Genomic DNA, 23,795 nt, shown 5'->3' with positions numbered 1-23,795 from the left:
TATCTTCGTTTATCTTATTTTGGCTTAGTTTATTTTAGCTCAGGTCAATTTATCTTATCTAATCTTATCTTAATTTAGCTTGTATTAGCTTAGTTTAGCTTAACTCATTTTAGCTTAGGTCATCTCATCTTATTTTATTGTATCTTAGCATAGCTATCTTGTCTTAGTTTATCTTAGCTTAGCTCAACTCAGCTTAGCTTATGTGGTGTAGCTTAGGTTAGCTCAGCTTATCTCAGTTTATTTTATCTTAGTGTAACTTAGTTTAGCTCAGCTTATCGTAGTGTAGCTCAGTTCAACTCGGTTTATCTGTTTTAACCAGTAAACAAAGGGGCTAAAGTCATCTAACCACTTGTAAAATGTGAGTCACACAGCTTTCACTTTTGGTTCGAGTAGTAAAATGATTCCTCTTACAGGAATAGATCAGGTTAATTTGACCTGAGGTCACAGTCTGGGACTGGCTGCCTATACTTTTGATATATGCGTGTGAAAGTATTTTTCAGACATGTAAATTGGCTCCAGATATTTAGTGGAGTTTGACGTTTACATCTGACTAACACAGTGGGAGATTATGTGGATCTTGTTCACATTAGTATTAGAATCTGCAGAGCATTTAAGCGAATGGTTGTCACTCTGTGGATTTACTAGAGCTTTTCCTCCTGTGTTTTCATTATCCATACATTTGGCTAGGGTGCTGGCAGGAGAAGTTCTGGAAAATTACCAGATTTACAGTTCTGGACATTAGCATTCAAGCTTACAGCTTCTCTGAAACGTGTCTTAGATTCAGTGAAATGTTTTGGAGAAGAATATTCAGTGCATGTCTGAACGCTGCTAAAATGATGAGCCGATTCCCTTTGGGTTATTGTCACCATCTGTAAAATGTCAGCGAGGGACTGAGTCAAGAATAATGTTTGATTAGTTTGACAGGTAGCATAGATTAATCAACTTTAATGAGCTTTCCATCTGCAAGTAGCTGCCCACAGTTTTTCGATGTGGGTGTCAAAGTGAGGAAAACGGAGCAGCCACTGTTTTTGATCATGAGTACAAACAGTCCTTTCATTTAGAAAACGCTGCTAATGAAGCTTTAATTTGCTGCAGGATTGTGAGTCACTGCCTCATAAAGATCAACTGGTTTCTTCAGTTCCCACGTTTTTTGAACTCTTCTCTCTCCGTCTGTCTCTCTCTCACTCAGCTTCGCCGTCATCGCCTCAGGCTGTGCCAGCTGTCCCAGGCTGGTTTGTGGCAGAGAGGGCTGCGGCGCCGAGTTCTGCTACCACTGCAAACAGGCCTGGCACCCCAACCAGACCTGCGACTCTGCTCGCCAGCAGAGGGCGCAGTCCCTGCACACCCACAGCAACCACTCGCCCAGCTACACACAGGAGCAGGGACCTGGTGAGTACCTGGAAAACAAAAAAAACATGTGTTGTTTCTCATGGAGTGTTTCCGACTCGGAAACTCACAAACCCTCACCTGGAACGCGATGAACTTGGGTGTGACATCACTCCTAGGTCTAATTTCCATTATAAATGGAACACATTCTCAAATTCAAGATTCTTGTGAGTCCATAAACTGTAGCTGTAATAACTAGCGCCGTTGTGGACACTGTCCACTGTCTCCCTCTCTGCTGTTTAACATGAGAATCCACGCAGAACAATGAGCGAGTAACGTTAAGCAAGAGAGAGAGCAAATGACGAAATTTACAAAGGCTGACTTTGCCCATGATCCCAGTGGATGCCACGGGCGAAGCGGCTCCCACAAGTTGGCCTCCCGTCTTTAGCTGTGTCAGCACATTCTGAATTTGAGGGAATCGGTCTTGAACAGTCCTTGAAAATGCCTTGTATGTAACGTCAACCAAGGTGTAGGAACCCTGGAGTTACATTTGCAAAACCTGCAAATTACATGCATGCACAAAGTTTTGTGGGTACTTCTGCTTGGTACATGCATCCTGAAATCTCAGTGGTGAGGAATTTGAAACATCCTGAACAGTATAGTGACGTAATATCTTTGAAATCTCAGCATCCTACCTTACCTTGACTCTGAGAAACACCCACAGACTCTCACCGCACAGCGACTGAGCCAAGAGTTCCACACACATCTGCACAGCGTGTGTGTTTCTGTGGTTTTGTGTGTGTGTGTGTGTGTGTGTGTGTGTGTGTGTGTCTTTGCACAATCCTAAACAGACAGAAAAAAACAATCCTCTCCTCCAGCAACCTGAAAGTCTACTTCACAGCCCTGAGAACTGTCTGAGTCTGTATCTCAGTCTCTGTCACTCGTGTCGCATGTCGATCTCAGTCTGTCACACAGTGTTGATTCAAAGTTGACTCATGTCTGCGGCGGCGGCGGTGGTGGTGGTGAAGGCAGCGGCGGCGGCGGCTCCCTGGCGTTTCCCACAGCTGAGGGAAAAGTTACAGCGCTCAATCACGCATGAGACACTATTTATATCACAGCTTCTCTGCTGGATAGTTTGATGACTGCAGCGGCAGCATGTGTCCTGTCGTGCAGCATCTTAAAATGTCGTCTAAGCTGCTCAGACTTTCCAAAGAGACACAGTTATTTCAGTGTCTCATTTGAGCCATGTTTGAAATAATCAGTTTAATCTTTGCTTGTGGAAGAAAAAAGAAAAGTCCTTGTGGCTCTTTTTACTTCAAACATGTGAAAACTTTAAAAAGTCACAGAACAGTTAAATAGCAGGAAATCGGTTATTTTCAGTTCTGGTGGACGGACTGGGCCGTGGAACAAAAGGAGCGAGTGTGTTATTAAAGTAAGGGTAATTAAAAAAACGTCTTGTGATTCGTGTGGTGGTGAAGAAGGAGAAGAAGAAGAAGAAGAAGAGGAAGAAGAAGAAGAAGAAGAAGAAGAAGGGAAAGCTTTGCAAGCCAATGTCATTTGGAAAGAAAAGCAACAGCTTTTAAATGACTTTTAAACTACTTTTACATATACGTATATATTTTACTACAATTGAAGGAATTCATTGTCAGAAGTGTCACAAAAGCCTAGGATTTATCATAGTTACTGAGTACCTTTGACCAAAGTGAATAAACATCATAAATGATGAATTTTAATGTCCAACTCTCTTGTACATTCTGGAAATTCGCCTTGTAAAGCAGATTTTTTTTGGCAAAGCCAGAGTGGAAAATGGCGTCTGTAGTGTCTGTCTGTTTGCCAGGGCCACAAGTTTACTCATCACACTGAAACTGTTGAGGTTAAGTCTTTAGCCACAGCCTAAGGTTGAGCAATCTTCACCTGGAGAAACCAAAGCAACTGCACCGTGTTAGCACTTTCCCAACATTGGAACAGGAGTTGACCAAAGTGCTGCACAGTAGTAATTAAATGAATATGACGACTAAATAAAAACAGAAGAGACACCAAACACGCGAGTCAACATCTCGATGTCTCGCCGAGAAAATGCAGAACAACAGACTCACACTGTCTCAAAATGCAAAGGAGAACAGGTGAGTCTTTAAAAAGAATTTTAAAAATGTTACCAATTCTGAAAAAGACACCTGTTGAATGAAGGCATATGTAAAGGCAGCAGTTTTATAGAACAGCCAATAGGAGGGCCCCTCTCTTACTGTCTAATTCTTTATTTACATGACACTGAAAACAGTGACACAGATATGTCGCCTACCGCAGCTTTAATTGTAAACACTGACACTGACTACAGCCAGGAGATGGTTAACGTACAGTTGCTAAGCAACAAGACTGTAAACACAGTTGTTTTGTTGTGGATGCAAACACAACAGGACACAACTGTAAGAGCTTTTACGTTCTTATCTGTCTCTAGTGTGTGTGTGTGTGTCTTTAATCACATTTTGATTAAAGATTGATTAAATAAATCCCTCCAGCTGTCCTTGGCCATTTCTCAATCTTCATCACATCCAGTTTTTCCTCCATCTGCCAAGTTTCCAAAAAGAACTGACAGCGAGCCAGACGACCAAAGCTGACTCATGAAGAGACCCGGGCCGCTGTCCTGCTGCGCCCACCTGTCTGTCTGTCTATCTGTCTGTCTGTCTGTAATAATGACTGGACACAGACAGATATACAGAGAGTTACAAGAGAAAGAGAGGGAACGGGGAAAAAAGCTAAAAGAAAGAGTGTTGGAAGACGTAATGTTTGCAGAATGAAGAGAAACAGAAACACAGAAACAATAACTACACACACACACACATTCAGCGGCCTCTAGAAGGTTCTCTTCAAATGTCTTGAACTGCCCTTTAAAGAGCAGAGAACATACCCGGCATCTCAGAATTTAACCACACAATCAATTCATTCCTGTTTTGGCCCCCCCTTTAAAAAAGCCTCAGAGGACAAAGTTCTGCGATTGTTCCGACCATTACCATAATGAGGTTTGATTTAATGTCAGAAGTTGAAAAAGATTCCATGTTTAAATGTAGTATTAAATGGTTTTCTTTTACTCTGATGCCCGGAGGCTACGTTCTGCACACAGGCACACACAAACACATGGTTTTAGTGATGTAATCGTTTTAAAGCAGACACTAAAAAAGAACAAAGCAGAGAGTGTTTGGTGTTTGATATTACTGGGGGAGAAGCCTGAGGGCTGTGAACACAGTTGTTGTGTCTAAAACCTCTAATTTCTTCCTGAGTCACAGCTTATGTTCTCAGCTCCAGACTGATTTTTCCAAACAACAATGAACCTCAGTGACTTATAACTGAGTGTGTAGATCGCCTCATGATAAACATGAAAGTGGAAAAGAAGTCGACTGTTAGCTCAGCTTTGCACAGACGACCAAGTTAAAGCTGTAGTGTGTAAGTTTTAAATGCAAAACGTTTTGTACAATGGTCTTTTGTTTTGGTGTCGCCTGGCGACATCACCGGTGTGATGCAGTTTACATCACGGCTTATGGAGGCACGGTGTAAGCACAACAGCTGCAAAGTGCTAGTAAAGCGAGATGTCTTCATACAGTTGGGCTGCGACTGAAAACAAGTGATAAAGTACAGGGGCGGCGATAGAAGTTCCACACTGGAGCTTTAACTATTCATGTCAGTTGTATTTTCATCTCAGGTGTTATTTTTTTCTGTCTCCAGCAGATGACATCAAACCCTGTCCTCGCTGCGGCGCCTACATCATCAAGATGAACGATGGCAGCTGTAATCACATGACCTGCGCCGTCTGCGGCTGCGAATTCTGCTGGCTCTGCATGAAGGAGATCTCCGACCTGCACTACCTCAGGTAGGAAAATATCTCCGTTGACAATGTACAAATGTGCTGTAGGTCCAGTCTCAGCTCGAGTTTGTTTCATGACAGTCACAGCTCGCTTTAAACTACTGAACACATTTGAAGCAATTTTGTCTTAATTGGCTGACCACAATTACCTGTGAAGTTCCCCGAGGCTCAGTTCTTGGACCAATTCTGTTTCTCATTGGGCCACATTATATAAAAATCTCATCCATTAAACAAATCAATCAGTCTTTATTTACAGTATATAGCACTACTCATGTATATGAAATGCAACACAAAGTGATTTACATAAAATAAAATACATATATAACCCCACCCATCCCACTCAATCACACATTCACTCACCCAGATTCACTCACACATCTTTATAAACACAATCTATGTGTCTATGAGACAGATAGATAAAAAATACAATACTATAATAGATAGATAGAAAGATAGACACATAGATAGATAGATAGATGATAGATAGATAGATAGATAGATAGATAACCTAATAAATAAATGCGCATATATACAATAAAATAAAAATAAATGATAAAATAAAATAAATTAATTAAATTAAAAGCCAGACTAAAAAGGTAGGTCTTGAATCTGCTCTTAAAAGTATCAACACTCTGCTTTCATGTCTTCACAAAGTTAATTATTATCATTACATCTGAACACAGACAAACAAACAACGATAAAAACGGTTTGTGTGGTGCAAAAGAAAAAAAAGTTGGTGCTTATCTTCGTTCTCTGTCTCAACAACCATAAACCAAACTCTATAAACTTTTACTACCATAATAAATACATGTGTTAAAAATGTGTCTGCCTGGCATTTTCACATATTCAAACGTAACCGTCTCTCTGACCGTCCATCAGTCCATCCGGCTGCACTTTCTGGGGGAAGAAGCCTTGGAGCAGGAAGAAGAAGATTCTGTGGCAGCTGGGCACTTTGATCGGAGCTCCAGTCGGCATCACCCTCATCGCGGGCATCGCTGTTCCCGCCATGGTCATCGGCATCCCCGTTTACGTTGGCCGCAAGGTAACAAACTACTCCTAATTTGTTATCAATCATTATGAAGTATCTGGATTAGTCAAATGTATTAGTATTAGTTTATTTTTATTGATTTTTTAGCTAATAAGGCTTCAACTGTTTGTTTACCTGGACTAAATTTAAAAAGCATGATGAAATAATGGAGAAAATTATATATATATATATTATATTATATATAAATATATTGAATAGAAAATGAAATCGTATTAACAGAGAGAGAGACACACACAGGAAACAGACTTCTAAAAGAAAGAGGAAATTATGAAACACCATTCGTGAGTTAATAATCTTAAAGCGGAACTTAGGTGTCTTCTTTATATGTGTTCTATACATATTTGACTTCAGTGAAAACGAAACAGCTTCTTTGTCCTTGTTGCTTTTCAGTTTTTCCACACTTCTTTAATCTTTCTGTTCGCTTCTCTCGCTGTTTTTCTTTGTACAGAAGTGAAAACCACAGACTTCACTTTACACCACAGCAGGGTCATTGTTTTACAAAACTGTGCCTATTAAGTGGAATTCACCGCACAACGCAGACATAACAATAATAATAATGAGAAATACAAAGATTCTTTGTCTAAGTTTCGTTACGCTGCCCTGTTAAAAGGGTTTTCTGGAAATGACAGGAAATACAGCACAGGAAGTTTTCCACTTCCCTTGATTTCCAGGAAGCGGTTTCTATTCACGCTAATAATAATCAAAGACTTTTTTTTTTTTTTCAAAAGCAGAACCAATAAGTGACTGCACTAAAGTGCAAATATTTCAGTCATTCAAACATCCAGTTAAAACATTCAGAAATTCTCAAATGAGCTAAATTTAATGGCTTTAAATACTTGAAACGTCATGAAAATGTTCATATAAGCTAAATTATATGTACTTAAATGCTTGAAACATCCAGAAATGTTCAAATTAGCTACATTTTGTGTCTTCAAATACTTGAAATGTCACTTAAATTCTCAACTGAGTCTTTAAATCCTTAAACCATCCGAGGGTTTTTGAAATTGGCTAAATGTTATCCCTTTAAATGCTTGAAACCTCCAGAAATTCTCAAATTAGCAAAATGTCATGTCTTTATGTTATTATATCATCTTAAATCTTTTAAATGAAAATGTCTGTTTCACTTAACATCCCATCAATTAAGACATAAATACTTCTTACTTCATATTTGATAATGTGTAGTTCAGTTACAGTTGGAATATAAAGCAATTCCAGTAAATACCATTGAAGGTTCTCTCTTTCCTGTGAATGTGATCAATTTTCCCCGATGACAGTGGGCTTACAAAAAAAACTGTAGCACCCTCTTCTGGGTGCTATTGGAACTGTGTGAATTATTTTATTTTATTTTATTTTATTTTTTTAAAGCTCCAAAAAAAATATAAAGGTCATCATTTTTAAAACAGTGAACCTTTTCAGAAAACATGTCAGTGCTAATGGAGGTTTTTATGAACGAGTCACGACAGAGACGCTGGTCTTTAAAATCCTCCTGAAAGAACTGGGTCTGTGTGTTGAATGTAGATCGGTGTAGATCACAGTTAATCACTCACAGAGCTTTTTGCTTTTATCTCCGTCTTTATACTGTTGGATTTTGAGTTTGTGAGTTAACAAGGAATTCATTGTGTTAAACCCAGGAGTTTACAACCTTTATTTAGACAAATGCGCACAAAATATCATTTTACATGGATCCCAAATGTATGAATGTATAGTACAAAATGGGTTTATTTTTGTTCATATTCATCTTGGACAGTGGTCCTAACCTGACCAAAACATACAATAAGATCCTGATTTTGCAAGATCCAGCTCTGAAAAAAACAGTTTGTGAACAATTTTGTGTACAAAAGTTTTCTTTCAGGTAAACAAATAAACTCCTAATAAGGATTAATTCAGTGGACAAAATACATACAATACATATTTAAACGTGGAAAAATACACATTTTTATTGGCTGTAAGTGTCAGTGTGTAGGATTTGCTGACATCTAGTGGTGGTATACGTCACCTATCCTTCTCTAATCATGTAATAGACTGTACAGTAACTTTTGTGTTCTCATCTATGAACCACCTGTAACGCAACTGTTTGGTTTGTACGTCATGTTTTCTATTATATAAAAAAACATGGCAGAAAAGGCCCCGCCCCCAGAACAGTTGTCCTGTGATTCAGATGATTACACACATGACATCATGTTTATATTCATTTATGATATAACCAGTTTCTTCTGATAGAGCCTCTCAACTCCTACGAACTGGTCCTTTAAATTCACTAACACGTCCTCCAAGTTCAGAAATGTCTAACCGTCCACCTGTCTGTCTGTCTGTCTGTCTGTCTGTCTGTCTCTCCCTCTCACAGATCCACGCTCACTATGAGCTGAAGAAGGCGTCTCGTCACAGGAGGAACCTGGCCATCACCGGAGGCGTGGCCTTGTCCATCATCACTGCGCCCGTCATCGCAGCTGTCAGCGTGGGTAAGAGACGCAGCCGCCGTCTGTTATGCAGCGTGAATCTGTGAGGCTGACGGCCAAAACAAACCAAGGACGTCGTGTTTATCAGCATCAATGAACTGATGTGTCTGTTGCTCGTCACTGGAGACAGAAGAAAAGAAAAGAAATACACACGCTTTTGCTGTTTAATCCAGAGAATTACAGCACATTTAGTGTGGGAGAATCTGCTGAGTCACTTTATCAGAATGCATGTCTTTGAAAAGGAAACACAAGAGCTTGAAAGTAAAGAAATATTATTCATTGTTTTCTTTATTTTTGCTTTACGAAATAAGATAAGATTTACCGTTACTGATCCTCCATATGGGAAATTCACATTGATACAGCAGCACAAGTTTACACATGTACAGTACACAGTTAAAACGCAAGCAAAAGACAAATGAAACAAAAAAGTAAAAGAAAACTTTAGATTACATTTACCAGCAGATTATGAAAACAAAAAACAAGTGCTTCTCATGGAGGCCGACCTCATTTACAATGAATAAATGAAATGAACTCACTTAGTCTCCAGTCCAGGAGTTCAATATAATGAAAACTAACATTATGTTTCATTAAATAATTGTTCCTGTTTTTTTTACCTCCAGGCATCGGTGTCCCGATCATGTTGGCCTATGTTTACGGCGTGGTGCCCATTTCTCTGTGTCGAGGTGGAGGCTGCGGCGTGAGCCGAGGAAAAGGACGAGGCGTACGCATCGACTTTGACGAGGATGACGGTCCAATCACAGGTGAGAACCACAAATCTTCACATTTGGCTTTTAATTCACTCTGCGGCAAACTCAGACTTGACTCTCTCTAAACCCGTGCAGTGGCGGACGCGTGGCGCGCGCTCAAGTCCCCGAGCCTCGGCGAGAGCAGCCTGGACGGCGCGGTCAGTGGTCTGAGCACCACGTCCCCCAGTGAGGGCCTCTCTGTGGCCCCTGGGACTCTGGGAGACACGCCGCACTTCAACACTCTGGCAGGTGGAGCTCTGGGAACTCGCACTGGAAAATACAGCAGGTGATGATTCACTTTTCACGCTCTTTTTTTTCCCTGCAGAGAGAGAACTGTTTTTAAAACTGTTAATATGTCTTTTTCTTTATGTCATTTGGCTTCAAAATGGACAGAATTGTGTCACTGAGAGTTTTGTTTGTTTGTTTTTTGTCTCTAGGCTGGAGGTTCAAGCAGCAGAGTTGGCTAAAGAATCTGCTCAGAGGGAGACGGGCAGCCTGGGAGCAGGAAGTGACTGTGCCAGCACCAGAGGAATGGCTGGATCCATCATCTCCTCCTACACGCTACCTGACAGGTGAGATGTCATGATGTCCCACGTCATGTCAAAAAAAAAACCATGAAAATAAAAAATAAACATGAAGAAAGGAGGCAAAAAACAACACAAAGCGGAAAACAGTAAAATCCTTGTGAACAAACAGAACAGGAAGTAAAACTAAACAGGTAAACAAGAAGTACAAAATGTGGCTCTTCAGCCCCCCTGCAGTGGCTCCTTGTAGCTTTGAAGAAAAAGGATTGTTTATTTTCATTTTATTTCCATGTTTTTCTACCCCTTTTATAGAAATGAAGGCATAAATAAAAGTGATTTGATATTTTGTGCATCACATCCAACGTTTACGTCAAATGTGATATTAAAAAACCTCCCAGGAAGCCATTAAATTAAAGTAATGTGTACTTATGCCAAAATAATTATTACATAAATATTGTTATATTTTATTTCAAAGTAGTTCTTTTTTTGAGGTTTTTCTTTTTGTAGCTCTTAAATTTCATAAATGTGACAAATTGTAGTTCTTTAAATATAGTGTATATGTATTATGTATTAAATAACTTAACACACGATAATATCTTAACTTTAAGGGTCAAACTGTTTTTTTGTTAGTTATTCGGGTGGAGAAGGGACAGAAATGTCTCTTTTCTTTCTAAAGGTTGCAGACAACAACAGAACTAAAACAAAAGAGTCATTTGTGAGTTTTGGTTTTTGCCGTCAGGGGACAGGACTGACTCTTCTGCCACCGTCACTGTTTTGGATTTTAGACGTGATGTAACTGAGGAAACTGGATTAAAACTAATCTGATGACTTGGCAGCTTTGACGCCCTGATGATCTCAGGTTGTTTTCTCCTCCGCGGCCTGTCGACTTAAAGCGGCACAAATCCCTCTCAAACAAGCAAATAAACCCCGTCCCAAATATCACGCCAGAGCCCCAGTGACTGCGTTTAAAGGAGCTCTTTGTTCTTCCGCCTTCATTCCTGTTTCTCTTTCACTCCAGCGTGCAAATCATTTTGAAGCGTTAACACGTGATTGTTAGATTGTGTGTGTTTGATCGGAGCAGAACATTTGTGCTTTATTCCCTTGTTGCTCTATGTTTTTCTGCTCACATCAGGACGGTGTCTGAAGTGGTTTCCAGTGTTTCCATACATTAAAGTGATCATTTAGGAAATAGGCAGGCATGTCACCAGCAGGGACACACTGTTAATTTGATTTTCAAAATAAAAAAAAATTAAAAAATGGTTAACGACTTAGTCGTTAGTTCCAATTTCCAATATTGTGCACGAATGAAAAATGAAAAAAGACGGATAAAGAGTGTTTGCCGTTTCATCCAGTTTAGATTTTCCCCCCGACATTGTTTCTGTATGTGAAGACCAAACAACAATAATGACCAGAAGTTACGCACTGCACCTTTAATAGGTTAATAATGGTTTTTGTTTACGTGTTTCTGCAGGGAGTGCACCAACCTGGAGATCCAGGTGGACATCGAGACCAAACCCAGCCATCTCTGCCTGACCAGTGAAGAGGACCTGACCCCGCCTCCGGGCTCCGCCACGATAGCGGCGACCTTGGGCGGGGAGGAGCCTCAGGACTGCAGCTCCAGAAGGGGCGGGGCGTTGTCGGACTCCGTGCTGGGACTGTCGCCGGGGGTGTCAATCAGGGAGGGGCTCAGAGACGTCACCCTGGCTCAGCCGGAGAGCATCCGCAGCGACCTGGAGATGTCGGACACGCAGTCGGACGACATCGCTGAGCTGACATCGGATGACTGCGACTCGCCGCACCCCAAGAGCTGCCACCTGGTGGCCGCCGGGCCGCAACCGCAGCCTCCGTCCTGTCGAGCTCTGAACCCGTCCACCGAAGGCCTTCACTGTCCCGCGGACAGCAACGTCATCCTCTACGTCTGAGAGAAGACTCAGGATTGCACAAGAAAACAACAACAACAACAACAACAGCCCAAAACGAATCGCGCGACATTTACATGACAAAACTCTCAAGCTTTTTTCTTCTGTTGTCATTTTCATATTTTTGCTGCTTTTCTGCTACTTCACAGACATGTTTGTTTACTTCTGTCTGTCTTATCTTTCTACCTGTCAATCTCCTCACAGAGCATATTGTCAGGGTTCTACCTCTGAGATTTATAAGATGACCATTTATGTTTACTCCTTGGTGCAAAATGCCTTGGCTACTGAAGCAAAAAAAGAAAAAAAAAACAAGAAAAAGAAAAGAGGTACAAATTTTCCACAAGAAAAAACTAAAAAACAAAAAATATGGTGAAGGTGAAGTGTCACCGAGCACAGCAGAGGGAGTCGGATTGTTGGGATGTTCATGACAACACGATGAGTGAATGAATGTGGACTTTGTACGCGACTATCGTGGCTTTATTTTACTCTGTGTTCTTTTTTCTCCCCCCTCCCCCCGCCCTCTATTTATATTCAGACGATGTTGAAAATCACATCATTCGCCATGTGTGCATGAGTCTGCATGAGCCGTGACAGATTGAAAAAAAAGAAAGAAAGCAAGTTTCTTTTGCACTGGTGAAAGTTCACGTTTATGTAAAAGAAAGACAAGAAAAAAAGCTGCACATGAGGAGGAAGGAGGGAGGGGGCATGGCCAAAAATATAGTCCATTATGACCGAGTTCTGACAATGACGTAGAGCAGTAGTCCCCAAATCCTGGTTCGGGACCCACGGATGGGTCATGGAAGAGTTCTTATGGGTCCCCCCCCCTAAAATGTTCCAACCATTTAAAGAAAGATTTATGTGTATTTTTTTATTAATTTAAGGAAAATTGGATTCATAAACACTGACGTATGATTATTTGTTTTTTAGTCCAAAAAATAGTGGCAAATATTGATCAGTGTCTTGTTTTATCCACAAAACCAAAGATATTCAGTTTACTGTCGCAGATGAACAAAGAAATCAGAATATGTTTACAATTTAGACGCTCGGATACAGAGACAACTTATATTAAAACTATATGTATTTAAGAAAAAACACACAAACTGATTCATTTATATAAAGAAAATATAGAAAACATACAGTATTTAACAAGTACATTTGATCGACATCAAGCAAACTTAAACTATAAATTAAAAATGATGTTAGTTATCCTGCAACTTTTCAGTGATTTTTGACTGAAAAAAACTTTTCAGTGATTTTTAACTGAAAGGAAAAGAGATTTTTCAGCGTAAACACAGTTGCAAGCATAAGTGTGTAAAAACAACAGTCATATTAATATTTATTTTCGATTTTTATCATAGATGACATATATGACATTAGATTTGAATTTAAATCGCATATTTGACCTTGTGACTGTGATTAAGTGTTATCTTAAAAACACACATGACACATTAATTAACAGCACTAAAAAACATTACAGCAATCTTAGATGTAACCATTTTAAGTGGTTTTAAAGTTTAGACAAATTCAACCTTTCTTTATTTTCCTTATTAGAATCAACACGGACTGGACAAACATTTCTGAAATATTAAGCTTGCCATTTTGTTCTTTCAAATTGGAAAACAGCGTTTGGACCAAACATCTCTACTCTAAGTTTTCTGTGTGTGTTCTTTTGACAAACAGTGTCGTCATAGAAACAATAAGTCTCAATATAGGAAATGGGAATTAAGTGGAAATGCCCTCAGAATGAGCTATTAAGTGGAACCTTTAGTTAAGTTTTTATTTCCCGTAACAGATGAAATTATACTGATTAGTTTTGAAGTATTATCAGTAATAAAATTTCAGAAAATAGTGAAAAAACCCAAAACCAAATGTAAATTATTTGGATCCAAAATCCATGAGAACATTCTGTAAGCACAGAATGTTTGGAATTATTCATTTAAAAACACATGTTGATCCACAGACGAATGTTGTGTTTTTTCTGCGTGGTGTCAGTGAACGCCTCGTTGTCAGAACTCTGTTGTGGTTCAGTTTCTGGTGTGTGAACTGGCCGTTTGACCACTTGAATGTGTGTGTGTGTGTGTGTGTGTGTGTGTGTGTGTATAAATGTGACTCCTGATGAATGTACACTCTTTATGTTTGTCTGTTTTTGAATGAGCACTTGTGCACTTTATCGGAATTGATCTTATTTATGTTTTTTTTTGTATTTTTAATTTTAAAAAACATTTTTTGCAGTTCATTGTCGTTCATGTCGCTATGCGTGAGTTTACTTCAGTTGCGTATTAAAGTCTGTGGTACAACCAAAATAAATCACCCACCAGGCCTTTTATGTTGGATGTAACTTGAGAAGAGTTTGGCTCAAAAACATTCAAACCACTTTTAATTCAAATAAATATTTTTTTTAAACTTAAAATACATTTCCTCTGTACTTTATTTTGTTTTGAAATAGGGATGACTTGATATGAACTTCTCATGTCCGATGCTAACACCATAACATTATCTACCAGTATCAGTTTTTTGATGAAATAAGCAGCACACAACATGACTCGGCTAAAATGCGGTTACATTCTTTACAGTCTGTGAGTAGAGAAGCATGCAATATATGGAATTTTGCGATTATTATTTCCATTTTGTGTCTGTCCAATATCAGATACAGCCATTTCTTTTTTATTTAACCAGGAAAATTATTAAAAATCTCTTTTTCAAGTATTGTTTTGACCAGTATCTCACTGACACATATTAAGTTATCTCATCCCTAGTTTACAGGTCAATGTTCAAGTCATTTTTCGAGCCAAACTCTTCATCACTGATGCCAATAAGCTCGTCTTACTCTTACTTGCTTCTTATCTTTGTATCACCTCTGTGCTTCTGTTTAAAAAAGAAAAAGTTTTTTGTTTCCCTTCACTCCCCAAGGAAACCTTTTTTTATATCTATCATCTCAGAGTAACTCTATGGATTTAGCTGCTTGTGTATAACTGGAAACTGCTTTGTTTGGTCCGCACTTATCACGTGTTCCTGGCTGCCTGTGAGAAAACACACAAATGTACCACGTACAGAAACCCAGACTTCCCGAGCAGAAGAGTGTGAGCGAGTGTTAACAGAGAGGATTAAGAACACAGGTGTTCCTGTCTTCATTTGAAAAGGTTTTTTGTTTATTTTTTGTTGTTTTTTAGAGTATATAGATAGCAATACTGTATTTAAGTGTTCTGATTCTGTTTGTGTATTTCCTGTCACTGGTGATGCTCTGCCTTGTGTGGGGTTGTACACACAGGACTGTGAAAGAAAAACCTGTGGATCTTTGAGGGGGAAAAAAATAAATAAACACAATCTGACGTTGCACCAAAGCAGTGAATTGAAGTTAATTACAGATGATACATGGTATTTGTTTTGGTTTAAAAAACACCCATAATGTAGTTTCTTGAGGAAAACACACAGCTAATGATATTTAATGTTGCATTGCACACAATATAATATAATATAATATAATATAATATAATATAATATTTATCATGTAAATGAGAATTCTATTCGTTTCTTGGAAACGAATGGAATTCTCGTTTCTCGTTTCTCATTACCTGCCTCCAGCAGGTGGCGGTAATGAGCCATTTCCTTTGTTTCCCAACCTGCGGTAAAACTCGTGAAGAAGAACGACAACCGGTGACGATTTCCGTGTGTAGCTTCGCTGCCGTAAAGTACATCGTGCGGAGTCGAAGGAAGGTTAAAGCGAGTGCCACAAAACGGTATTTACACTTATTTATCGACACTTTGTCCGTTTATTGACACAGTAGAAAGTATTTAATGTTCGAAACTGTCACTGTGTGACGTGTAAAGTTGTGTTAATCGCAAGCGGTTTGTCATTAGCATGAACACAGTCGGTTGTCATTGAAGGAGACACGGCAAGTCTGCGTGCAACTAAACCGAATAAAAACAGAACCCGGTCACACATTCATCAAACTATACATTTATCATCTATTTCACTACATCACTATATAATCACACAAGTATTTTTCTTATACAGTAAAAAGTAACAGTTTGAATCATTGGTACGGAGCTAAATAGTTCGCTAGCTACGGGCAGCTAACAACAGAAAATACTGTTCTTCTCTTTGAGAAGAACATAAATATAACTAATAATATCGTATAACAATGACATTTACAAAAACACATTTGAAAAAACAAAATACTTGTATAAATATATGTCATTTGAAAAAAACACCATACATGTCAAAGACATTTACTGTGGAAATATAATTATATATGTAATAAAAACTTGTGTATACATATTTACATGCACACTCACACATACATACTGTATACAAATATACACGTATATAACTTCTGTCTAGATAGTATTATTATTAGTCATACTGTCTTTTCTGTGTGTAATTTAACCACTTTAACCAGTAATTTTCAAATTGACCTACATTCATCCATATCCAAGTACAGTCAGACCTTTTTAATCTATTGTTGAAGACTTCAGTTCCTGGATATGTTGTAACATACTAAGATTTGTGGAAGCACAGCAGCAGAACTTAATCTCTGCCGAGACTGACTTACTTTATTGTTAATATTAATTTCCTGAAAGAAAACTGAAACCTGTCAGCATTCAGAAGCAGGTCTGCGTCAGTTGATGCCACCTGCTTTTATGGTGTGTTCCTTCGAATGGAACGCCCCGTTTAAGTCAAAGTTGGAACAACCTCACAAACCTTGTTGTTTTTTTCCTACATTTCTTCACTGGAACACAATCGAATCGGAGGTGACGTCATTTCATCCAGCTTCTAGTACAAACTGGAGTCTTGAAACAATCCCCCAAAATAAAAAGAATCTAACACCTTTCATGTTCAGATGATTTATCTATTAGATTTTTTTTTCTGAACAACAGAGACTAACCTGTCTCTCACTCCCTGTCTTCCTTTTTATCCGTCTCCCCCGTAACACCCCCAATTTATGATCACTTTTACCCCTCCCCCGATCCTCCACTTCCTCCTCCATCAGCAGCGCCATCATGCCGTTCATCGACGTGCAGTCATGGCTGGGCATCAACATGGACCGCTGGATGCTGCTGCAGAGCAGCGAGCAGCCATACAAGCGGGCAGGTCGCTGCCACGCCTTCGAGAAGGAGTGGATCGAATGTTCCCATGGTATCGGGCAGACGCGAGCCAAGAAGGAGTGTCAGCTGGAGTTTGAGGACTTCTATGAGTGCATGTGGAGGCAGAAGACGGTGAGGGTTTAATTGTTTAGTTAAAAGACTGTTTTGACCCTTGGTTGAGGCTAACTCATTCAAAATAACCATCTTTCCTGCCTCTGAATGACTTCTCCTCGTCCTCCCTGCAGAATAAGCGGCTGTACACGATCAAGAAGCAGCGAGACGCTTTGGTGAAGGAGGGGAAGTACACTCCACCTCCCAGCCACTCAGGCAAAGAAGAGCAGGTGCCGTGAGGGTACACGCGAGCGTCCATAGCTCGCTCTCTTCTTGTGTATAATAATTCAGATGTCACTATATCCTGTTCTCCTGTACAAGTTTGCAAATAAATGTTAACACCCACCCTCCTCTCCCTCATGTCTTTCCTTTGACTGTCACATTTTTCTGACACTAACTAAATTTTGAAAACAATTGCCAAGAAATGGTCTGGATTTGAAACCCGACACACAATGAGGTCTAATGAGTTGTTTTATTTGTAAACCCTTGGGTAGCCCGGCTTGTAACCACGGGGCCAGTTCAAGTCCCCACCAGGTCAAAAAAGGGCTGCATTTCCCCTGAGCATGGTGCCCAACCCCCAATGCTCAGTGGCTGCTTGCCTGCTGCTCTTGATTCTAGGATGTTTTCTATTAGAGGATGGGTTAAATACACAGAAGGAATTTCCCCTGCAGGACTGATAAAGGACTTATTTAGTTTTAATGATTAATGTACCTCAAGTATAAAACAGACAAAAACCATATTACTGTTCATGTGTTGATGTCAGTTGTTGTTGATCATAGAGGCGGTAAATTCAATCGTGTTTGCTCAATGAAAAAGCCGTCAATACTTGTACCATGAGGCAGAGCAACAGGTTTTTACTTAACACGCAGGTTTAATGGCCTCTGTTGAATGATTTTATGTCCGTCCTCCTCCTTCCATGTAAGTGGAAGTTGAACTACGGTCCATTTTCATAACCCACTGACCTAATTTTAGTAAAGCGCTCAGCAGTTGAGCAAGTAAATGCTCCCGAGGGGGAGGACTGGACCACTCAGTCTGAAGACAGCAGGAGGATATACTGGATGAATGCGTGCTCTTTGACATCTTTGATTCAATTACAGCATTTAAATCTGGCTGATGGGATTAAGGGGCGCCGCGAGTCACCACAAGGTGGAGCCAAAATGATACGAATAGTGTCAGGTATGTCTAGTCATTTCTCCATTTGGATTAGATTAGATTTTATTGAGCCCACACTGAAGAAATTCACTTGTGACAACAGCTAAAAAGGGTTGACATGACAAATACAAACAGGAGTAGGATAAGAGATAAAATATGCAAGACAAATATAAAGTATACAATATGTAATACTACAAGGAAACAAGAATATAAAAGTATGTGATAAAAATATACAACAATGAATCAATTAATTAAAAAAATAATTACTGCATATTAGTTAGAACATCAAAAATAAAAACTTGCTGACCCAGAAACCTTCCTCTGACACTCAGGTCTGATCACAGAAGTGCAATTATTGTAACCGCTTTAACAGTTGATGTCGGAGTCAAAGTGAATGTGAGGGATGTTTGTCTTCCTGTGAGAACATGTACATCTAAACTGTGTAGTCAACTTTACTTGTCACATCTTAAAATCCAGTCCATTAAACCCAGCTGAGTTGTCTTTGTGTGTTGGTCCACGTGTGGATGAACAAATGTTTCCATGAACAATGACTCACACAGAAAAAAAAGAAAGAAGAAGCTGCGTCGTCTGAAGGTCCTCATTGATCTCATCTTTGGCCTTAAATCAGAAATGCACAATCTGTGACTCACATTATGATGAGGTAACATCACTTTCTATGTTCCCTCCGCTCCATTTCTGCAGAAAAGATGGATCAATGTGAAGCTGTTCAATAATTAACTGATTAACTGGAGAATGAGTAGTGATTGTACGGTGAACTTTACCCTTTGTTTGTGGTCACAACAGCCTCTGGTTCATGTTCATGTAGCGCGGTCAGCGATTAAAGCTGCTGCAGCAGCAGAGATAATCCAGCAGTGGAGGGAGGATGAGAGTCTGGATTAACCTACAACAGTCACCATCACCCCCCAACCAACATTATTAGATCACTCAGCAATACACATCTATATCATACATGTCTATCTGATTAGGTAGATATGTAGTTGATGGATAGATCAGGCAAATAATAATGTCAATATAAGAAATAAAACAAAATAATTTTGATAGAAAAGAATAGAAAATTGTAAAATACATGGCTTCCTTGTGTCAACACTGTTTCCACCAAGGGTCAGTGTCAATCTTGGGCAAAGGATTGTTGTGTTTTAGTTAATGTTGCTGTGCCTCATATAAACCACTCAAATAAAAACCCTGAACTATCACTTTAATGTAAATTCAGGTGAGTATGGATTATGCTCGAGCCTATAGGAAATGAATGTGCATGTGTGTAGGGATTATAAAGACTGAGATTACTACTATCTATCTCACATGTGTTTGTGATGATCTGCTTCCTCTGTGTAATCCTGAAATATGAATCTGCTGCAAATATTCCACAGTGAACGCCCCAAGTGTGTGTGTGTGTATGTGTATTTGTTACCATTTTAGGAACTTTTTCTGGCATAAACACTGACCTTGTCAGGACCAGAGGGTCCTCATGAACCAAAACCTGGTCCTAATGAGGCAGAACCTCGTATCTGAGAAACTGGTTGGGTTTGAGGGCTAAGATTATGATTTATTGAGGTTAGGGATAAACCTTTATTCAGGCTGTCCAAATGAATGTAAGTTAGTGTGTGTGTGTGAGTGTGTGTGTGTGTATGAGAGAGAGAGAGAGAGAGAGAGAGAGAGAGAGAGAGAGAGAGGGAGAGTGTGTGTGTGTGTGTGTGTGTGTGTGAGAGAGAGAGGAGGGGATGAAGGAGGAGGAATAGGAGCCATTACATTCATGATCACGCTGCTTCCTTTCTCCTCCGCCTCAGTTTCGCTCCGTCTCGGGAGGAATCGAAGGAACATTAATCCCGGATCCGTGGAGCCGAAACCCTCCATCCATCCGTTCATCCAACCATACATCCATCCACACAGCGATACACCCGGCAGGAGGAGAGGCAGCAGCAGCAGCAGCAGCGGCGGCGGCAGGCACCATCCTCTCCCCGGCCTCCCTTGCTCTCTGCTCGGATTCCAGGAGCGCTGCTGCCCGGTGAAGGTAAGAGGCTCCGCAGCTCACACTGCAGCTACTGCTACTGCTGCTTCTCTGTGCTCGTTCACACCATTAAACACGCGTTTTATCTGGAATCGTGTGGTGACGTGAATTCTTCCTGAGGAGGAAAAATTCATAGGAAACCAAATCAGTCTAATCGATCACAGTTAATCGGCACTAGTTTAGTGCTGTGTGACCGAAAACTAGCGCGACTGTCCCTTTATTGACACTCATCTGAATGGGACGCAGCCTATAATCTGTGTTATTGCCGGGAATCGTTGGGTTTGTGCTTGATGTGGAGGGAGAGTCACTCACAGAGGAGGTTTTTCTGCTTCATGAGGGTTTTTATATCCACTAATGTCACACTCAGCAGCAGCCTCAGCATCATCATCATCATCAGCATGAGTTTTCCCTTAACAGCCACAAATGGATAAATGTAATTAAATGTAATGTAATGGTTTATATGTGTTCATGATGAAGAGGCAGAGCTGCTGCTGCTGCTGCTGCTGGACAAAGAGACCAAATCTGCTCACAGAGACATGCTGTGGTGTCCATGTCTGATGTCCATTCATGCAAACACATCCCCTCCCTTCACATCCATACACAAACACACAGAGAGACAGACAGAGGCAGAAAGAGAAAGGCATTTAAAAACACCAGCGGCAGCTGTAACTCTCTTTATTTCATCCAATAATGTGCACAGACATTTTATATTTTTATTGATCTGTGCACAAACCCCGCAGGTAATTACAGCCACAGACTCTTCATCATTATAACCTCCTCCACCTCTACCTCCACCTGATGAGTGAGGCTTTATGAATCCCAGTGGTCTCATCTCTGTAGGCTCTGTCTCTGTCTGTGTCTGTCTGTCTAGCAGAGGTGTTTCTAGGAAGTTTAGGGGTTGGAAGGGGGCCATACTTCACGCCACGGCTGGACTCTACACGGTGTGGTTGTGTTGTCATTACTATAGTACCTCCTCAGCGTGAGCGGAGTCATCACTGTGTGTTTGTTTTACACGCGACACACACCAACTAGTGACTTGTAAAGCAGTTGTTTTCTGTGTAACTGAATCATTAGAATCAGTTAATTAAAAAGATGCGTTCAGTACTTCCTGCATGATCGGAGCACAGACTCCATCAGTCACTGAGCGCGTTGTGATTGGGCTCATGATCGGCGGCTTTCAGCAGTGCTGTCACTAAATACACCAGACTCCTCTGTGAAATATTCACATTTCCTTGCTAAATGTTGGAGATTAACGCACGTTTTCAGGATTTTTAAGTTTTTTTTAACCGATGTACAGCATTCATCATGACTCTTCCAGTGACGACACTCTCGGACCAATCAGAAGTCACATTTTAGTATCAGCTCAGGTCGCCTTGAACCTCGCCAGAGCAGGTACTAAAAAAGTCGAGTCGTGCAGAGTAGTAGTAGAAAAGCGGCTTCATATCCTCTTCATATTTTTCAATCCCCAGAAAATCGACAGTTGTTAACAGTATTTTGTTTCCCAGTGACTGGAATATTTCATATGTACAAAATTAGGTGAAACTGAAGGATCTAGTTAATGTAAATCACATATTTCATTATATTTGTACTTACATTTATCACATTAGCTGGTTAGCATTTCATTTAAAGGGTTTAATATTTAAAATTATATAATGTGACTGTATAAACAGATTTAGGTCCCCACAACATCAGGAATACCTGGAACATAATGCAGTCCCTAACCACTTACTCTACTATTAACCATCACAACTAAATGCCTGGCCCTTAACCTAATCCTAATTCTAACCTTAAAAACCCAGGTCTTTACCCCCCGCAAAAACCCTTTAAAGTTGTGAGGACCAGACAAAATGTCACACACATGTCTTACTATGGTTTATATACATCCCCCCTGCTGCTTTATACCAGATGGTCAAATGCTCATCTCATGTTAGACCTCCTCTTCAGTCACATGTGAAAATATTGGAGGATAAAAATTAATAAATATTGGAGGATAAAATTAATAATAATATTAATAATAATATTAATAATAATAATAATAATAATAATAATAATAATAATAATAATAATAATAATAATAATCATAATAATCAGAATAATCATAATAATCATAATAATACATATCCACACAGACAGTTTTAATTGTTTGCTGTGTGCATTCTTAAGAAACAGTCACAGTCCACTGCTGTGAGTTACAAGACTGCAGCACACAAGTGTCTCTGATGTTGTAGATAAAGGACTTCACTCAGAGTATAAGTGACCTTGATTTAAATCAGGAGATTCTGCTCAGACTCAGAGTCACCGAGTTCAGGGATTTCTGTTCAGAAATGCATATTTTCCACTTGGTGTGGCTGTTTAACCACCACACCAAATGCAAATGTTGTAGGGTGACATTGAGGAGCAGAAATTCAAATGTCTTATTCATGATGTTAACTGTGACGTACCAGAGTGGAAGATATCGATCTTTTCTGTCAAAAACATTGAACTTGTCAGGACCACTCATCCCCGTGGAGACCAAAACCTGGTCCTGACGAGGCAGAAACTAATTTCTGAGGAACTGGTTATGTTTAGGTAAAAGAAAAATTACATTGTTATTCTCATTTTCTTTTGGAAAAACACATTTCATAATAATTACTGTGTGATATTTGTGCAGAACTGTGAGAAACAAACATGTTCTCTTCAGTCTGTAGAATAAGACGTGCATGGAACAAGGCAATAATGAATCCAAAATGATATTTCGGCACACATTTAACAAACATTGCGCCCTGGTTATGTGCAGGGCCTGAGATGTGTGTGTGTGTATGCGTGTGTGTGTGTGTGTGTGTGTGTGTGTGTGCGTGCGTGTTGAACATGAATGTCCGTGAACATCCGCGTCCGTTTCAACACAAGAATGCTGCTCTGGAACGACACCACCCCCACTTTCTGTCACGTCTGTTTTTCTCTTTCTCTTTTCCCATCACCTCTTCTTCTTTTTTTCCTTTCCCTCCACCTCTCTGTCAGCATCTCCTGCTCTCTCTCTCTCTCACACACACACACACACACACACACACATAGACAGACAGACAGACAGACAGACAGACAGACAGAGCCCTCTAACCCAGGCTGAGCTGTGGGAACAAACTGTGTCCGTGTGAATCTGAGTCTGTGTGCCTTAAATCAAGAGAGTCAAAGCTGCAGCGTCTCTGCTCAGTCTGATTCTGCTTCTCTGAATTCACTTTAGTGTTGACAGTTTGTATGTCAGCCTATAAGAGCCACTATATCAGTATATTAGTCATTTGTTTACAAGAAAAAATGCAACTAATTTAATCTCCAACTAATCATAATAGTCCAAAAACACAGCTGTTTTCATGCACTGTATTTAATATTTGATCTCATTTGTCCTATATTTTATGCACATTTTCATTTTTATTACATTTTGCTTATCTTATCGTGTTGTATCCTTATCCTATCTTAAATGTTGTTGATTTGCTACTTTTCTCTATTTTATATCATCAATTATATTTTAAGAAACAAGTCAATCAATATAATATTATACACTAGATTCATTTA

General features: G+C 39.8%; 2 protein-coding genes across 4 annotated transcripts in view; both read left to right on the top strand.

Moving 5' to 3' along the window:
- Positions 1-12,836, top strand: part of rnf19b (ring finger protein 19B) — a 35,982-nt gene extending 23,146 nt beyond the window's left edge. The window contains exons 3-10 of one of the 2 annotated variants that reach the window (XM_044052339.1): positions 1,190-1,389; positions 5,047-5,188; positions 6,062-6,224; positions 8,575-8,689; positions 9,307-9,447; positions 9,529-9,718; positions 9,870-10,004; positions 11,428-12,836. In XM_044052339.1, the coding sequence (XP_043908274.1) occupies positions 1,190-1,389; positions 5,047-5,188; positions 6,062-6,224; positions 8,575-8,689; positions 9,307-9,447; positions 9,529-9,718; positions 9,870-10,004; positions 11,428-11,878 (1,537 nt within the window). In that variant the 3' untranslated portion in view covers positions 11,879-12,836. Of the gene's footprint in view, positions 1-1,189; positions 1,390-5,043; positions 5,189-6,061; positions 6,225-8,574; positions 8,690-9,306; positions 9,448-9,528; positions 9,719-9,869; positions 10,005-11,427 lie in introns of both variants that reach the window. The other variant, XM_044052338.1, reaches the window with a different exon arrangement.
- Positions 12,837-15,529: 2,693 nt separating this feature from the next.
- ndufs5 (NADH:ubiquinone oxidoreductase subunit S5) lies at positions 15,530-17,417 on the top strand. Of its 2 annotated transcripts, none has more exons than XM_044052410.1 (3): positions 15,530-15,612; positions 16,867-17,092; positions 17,206-17,417. In XM_044052410.1, the coding sequence occupies exons 2-3, from the start codon at positions 16,877-16,879 to the stop codon at positions 17,308-17,310; spliced, it is 321 nt and encodes a 106-aa protein (XP_043908345.1). In that variant the 5' UTR covers positions 15,530-15,612; positions 16,867-16,876; the 3' UTR covers positions 17,311-17,417. The 2 variants fall into 2 exon arrangements, with proteins under 2 accessions (XP_043908345.1, XP_043908346.1); XM_044052411.1 differs by having other exon boundaries at positions 15,531-15,612; positions 16,870-17,092.
- The last annotated feature ends 6,378 nt before the right edge of the window (positions 17,418-23,795 follow it).

Source organism: Solea senegalensis, linkage group LG20 (assembly GCF_019176455.1).
Source record: "Solea senegalensis isolate Sse05_10M linkage group LG20, IFAPA_SoseM_1, whole genome shotgun sequence".
NCBI lineage: Eukaryota > Metazoa > Chordata > Actinopteri > Pleuronectiformes > Soleidae > Solea > Solea senegalensis.
This window is presented reverse-complemented; position numbering and strand designations above follow the sequence as displayed.

What these genes read in the sequence shown, in the direction of transcription:
- ndufs5 (XM_044052410.1), top strand. Translation starts at nt 16,877, where the DNA reads ATGCCGTTCATCGACGTGCAGTCATGGCTGGGCATCAACATGGACCGC. An exon ending in GCATGTGGAGGCAGAAGACG is followed by an intron (nt 17,093 to 17,205) that starts GTGAGGGTTTAA and finishes TCCTCCCTGCAG; the next exon opens with AATAAGCGGCTGTACACGAT.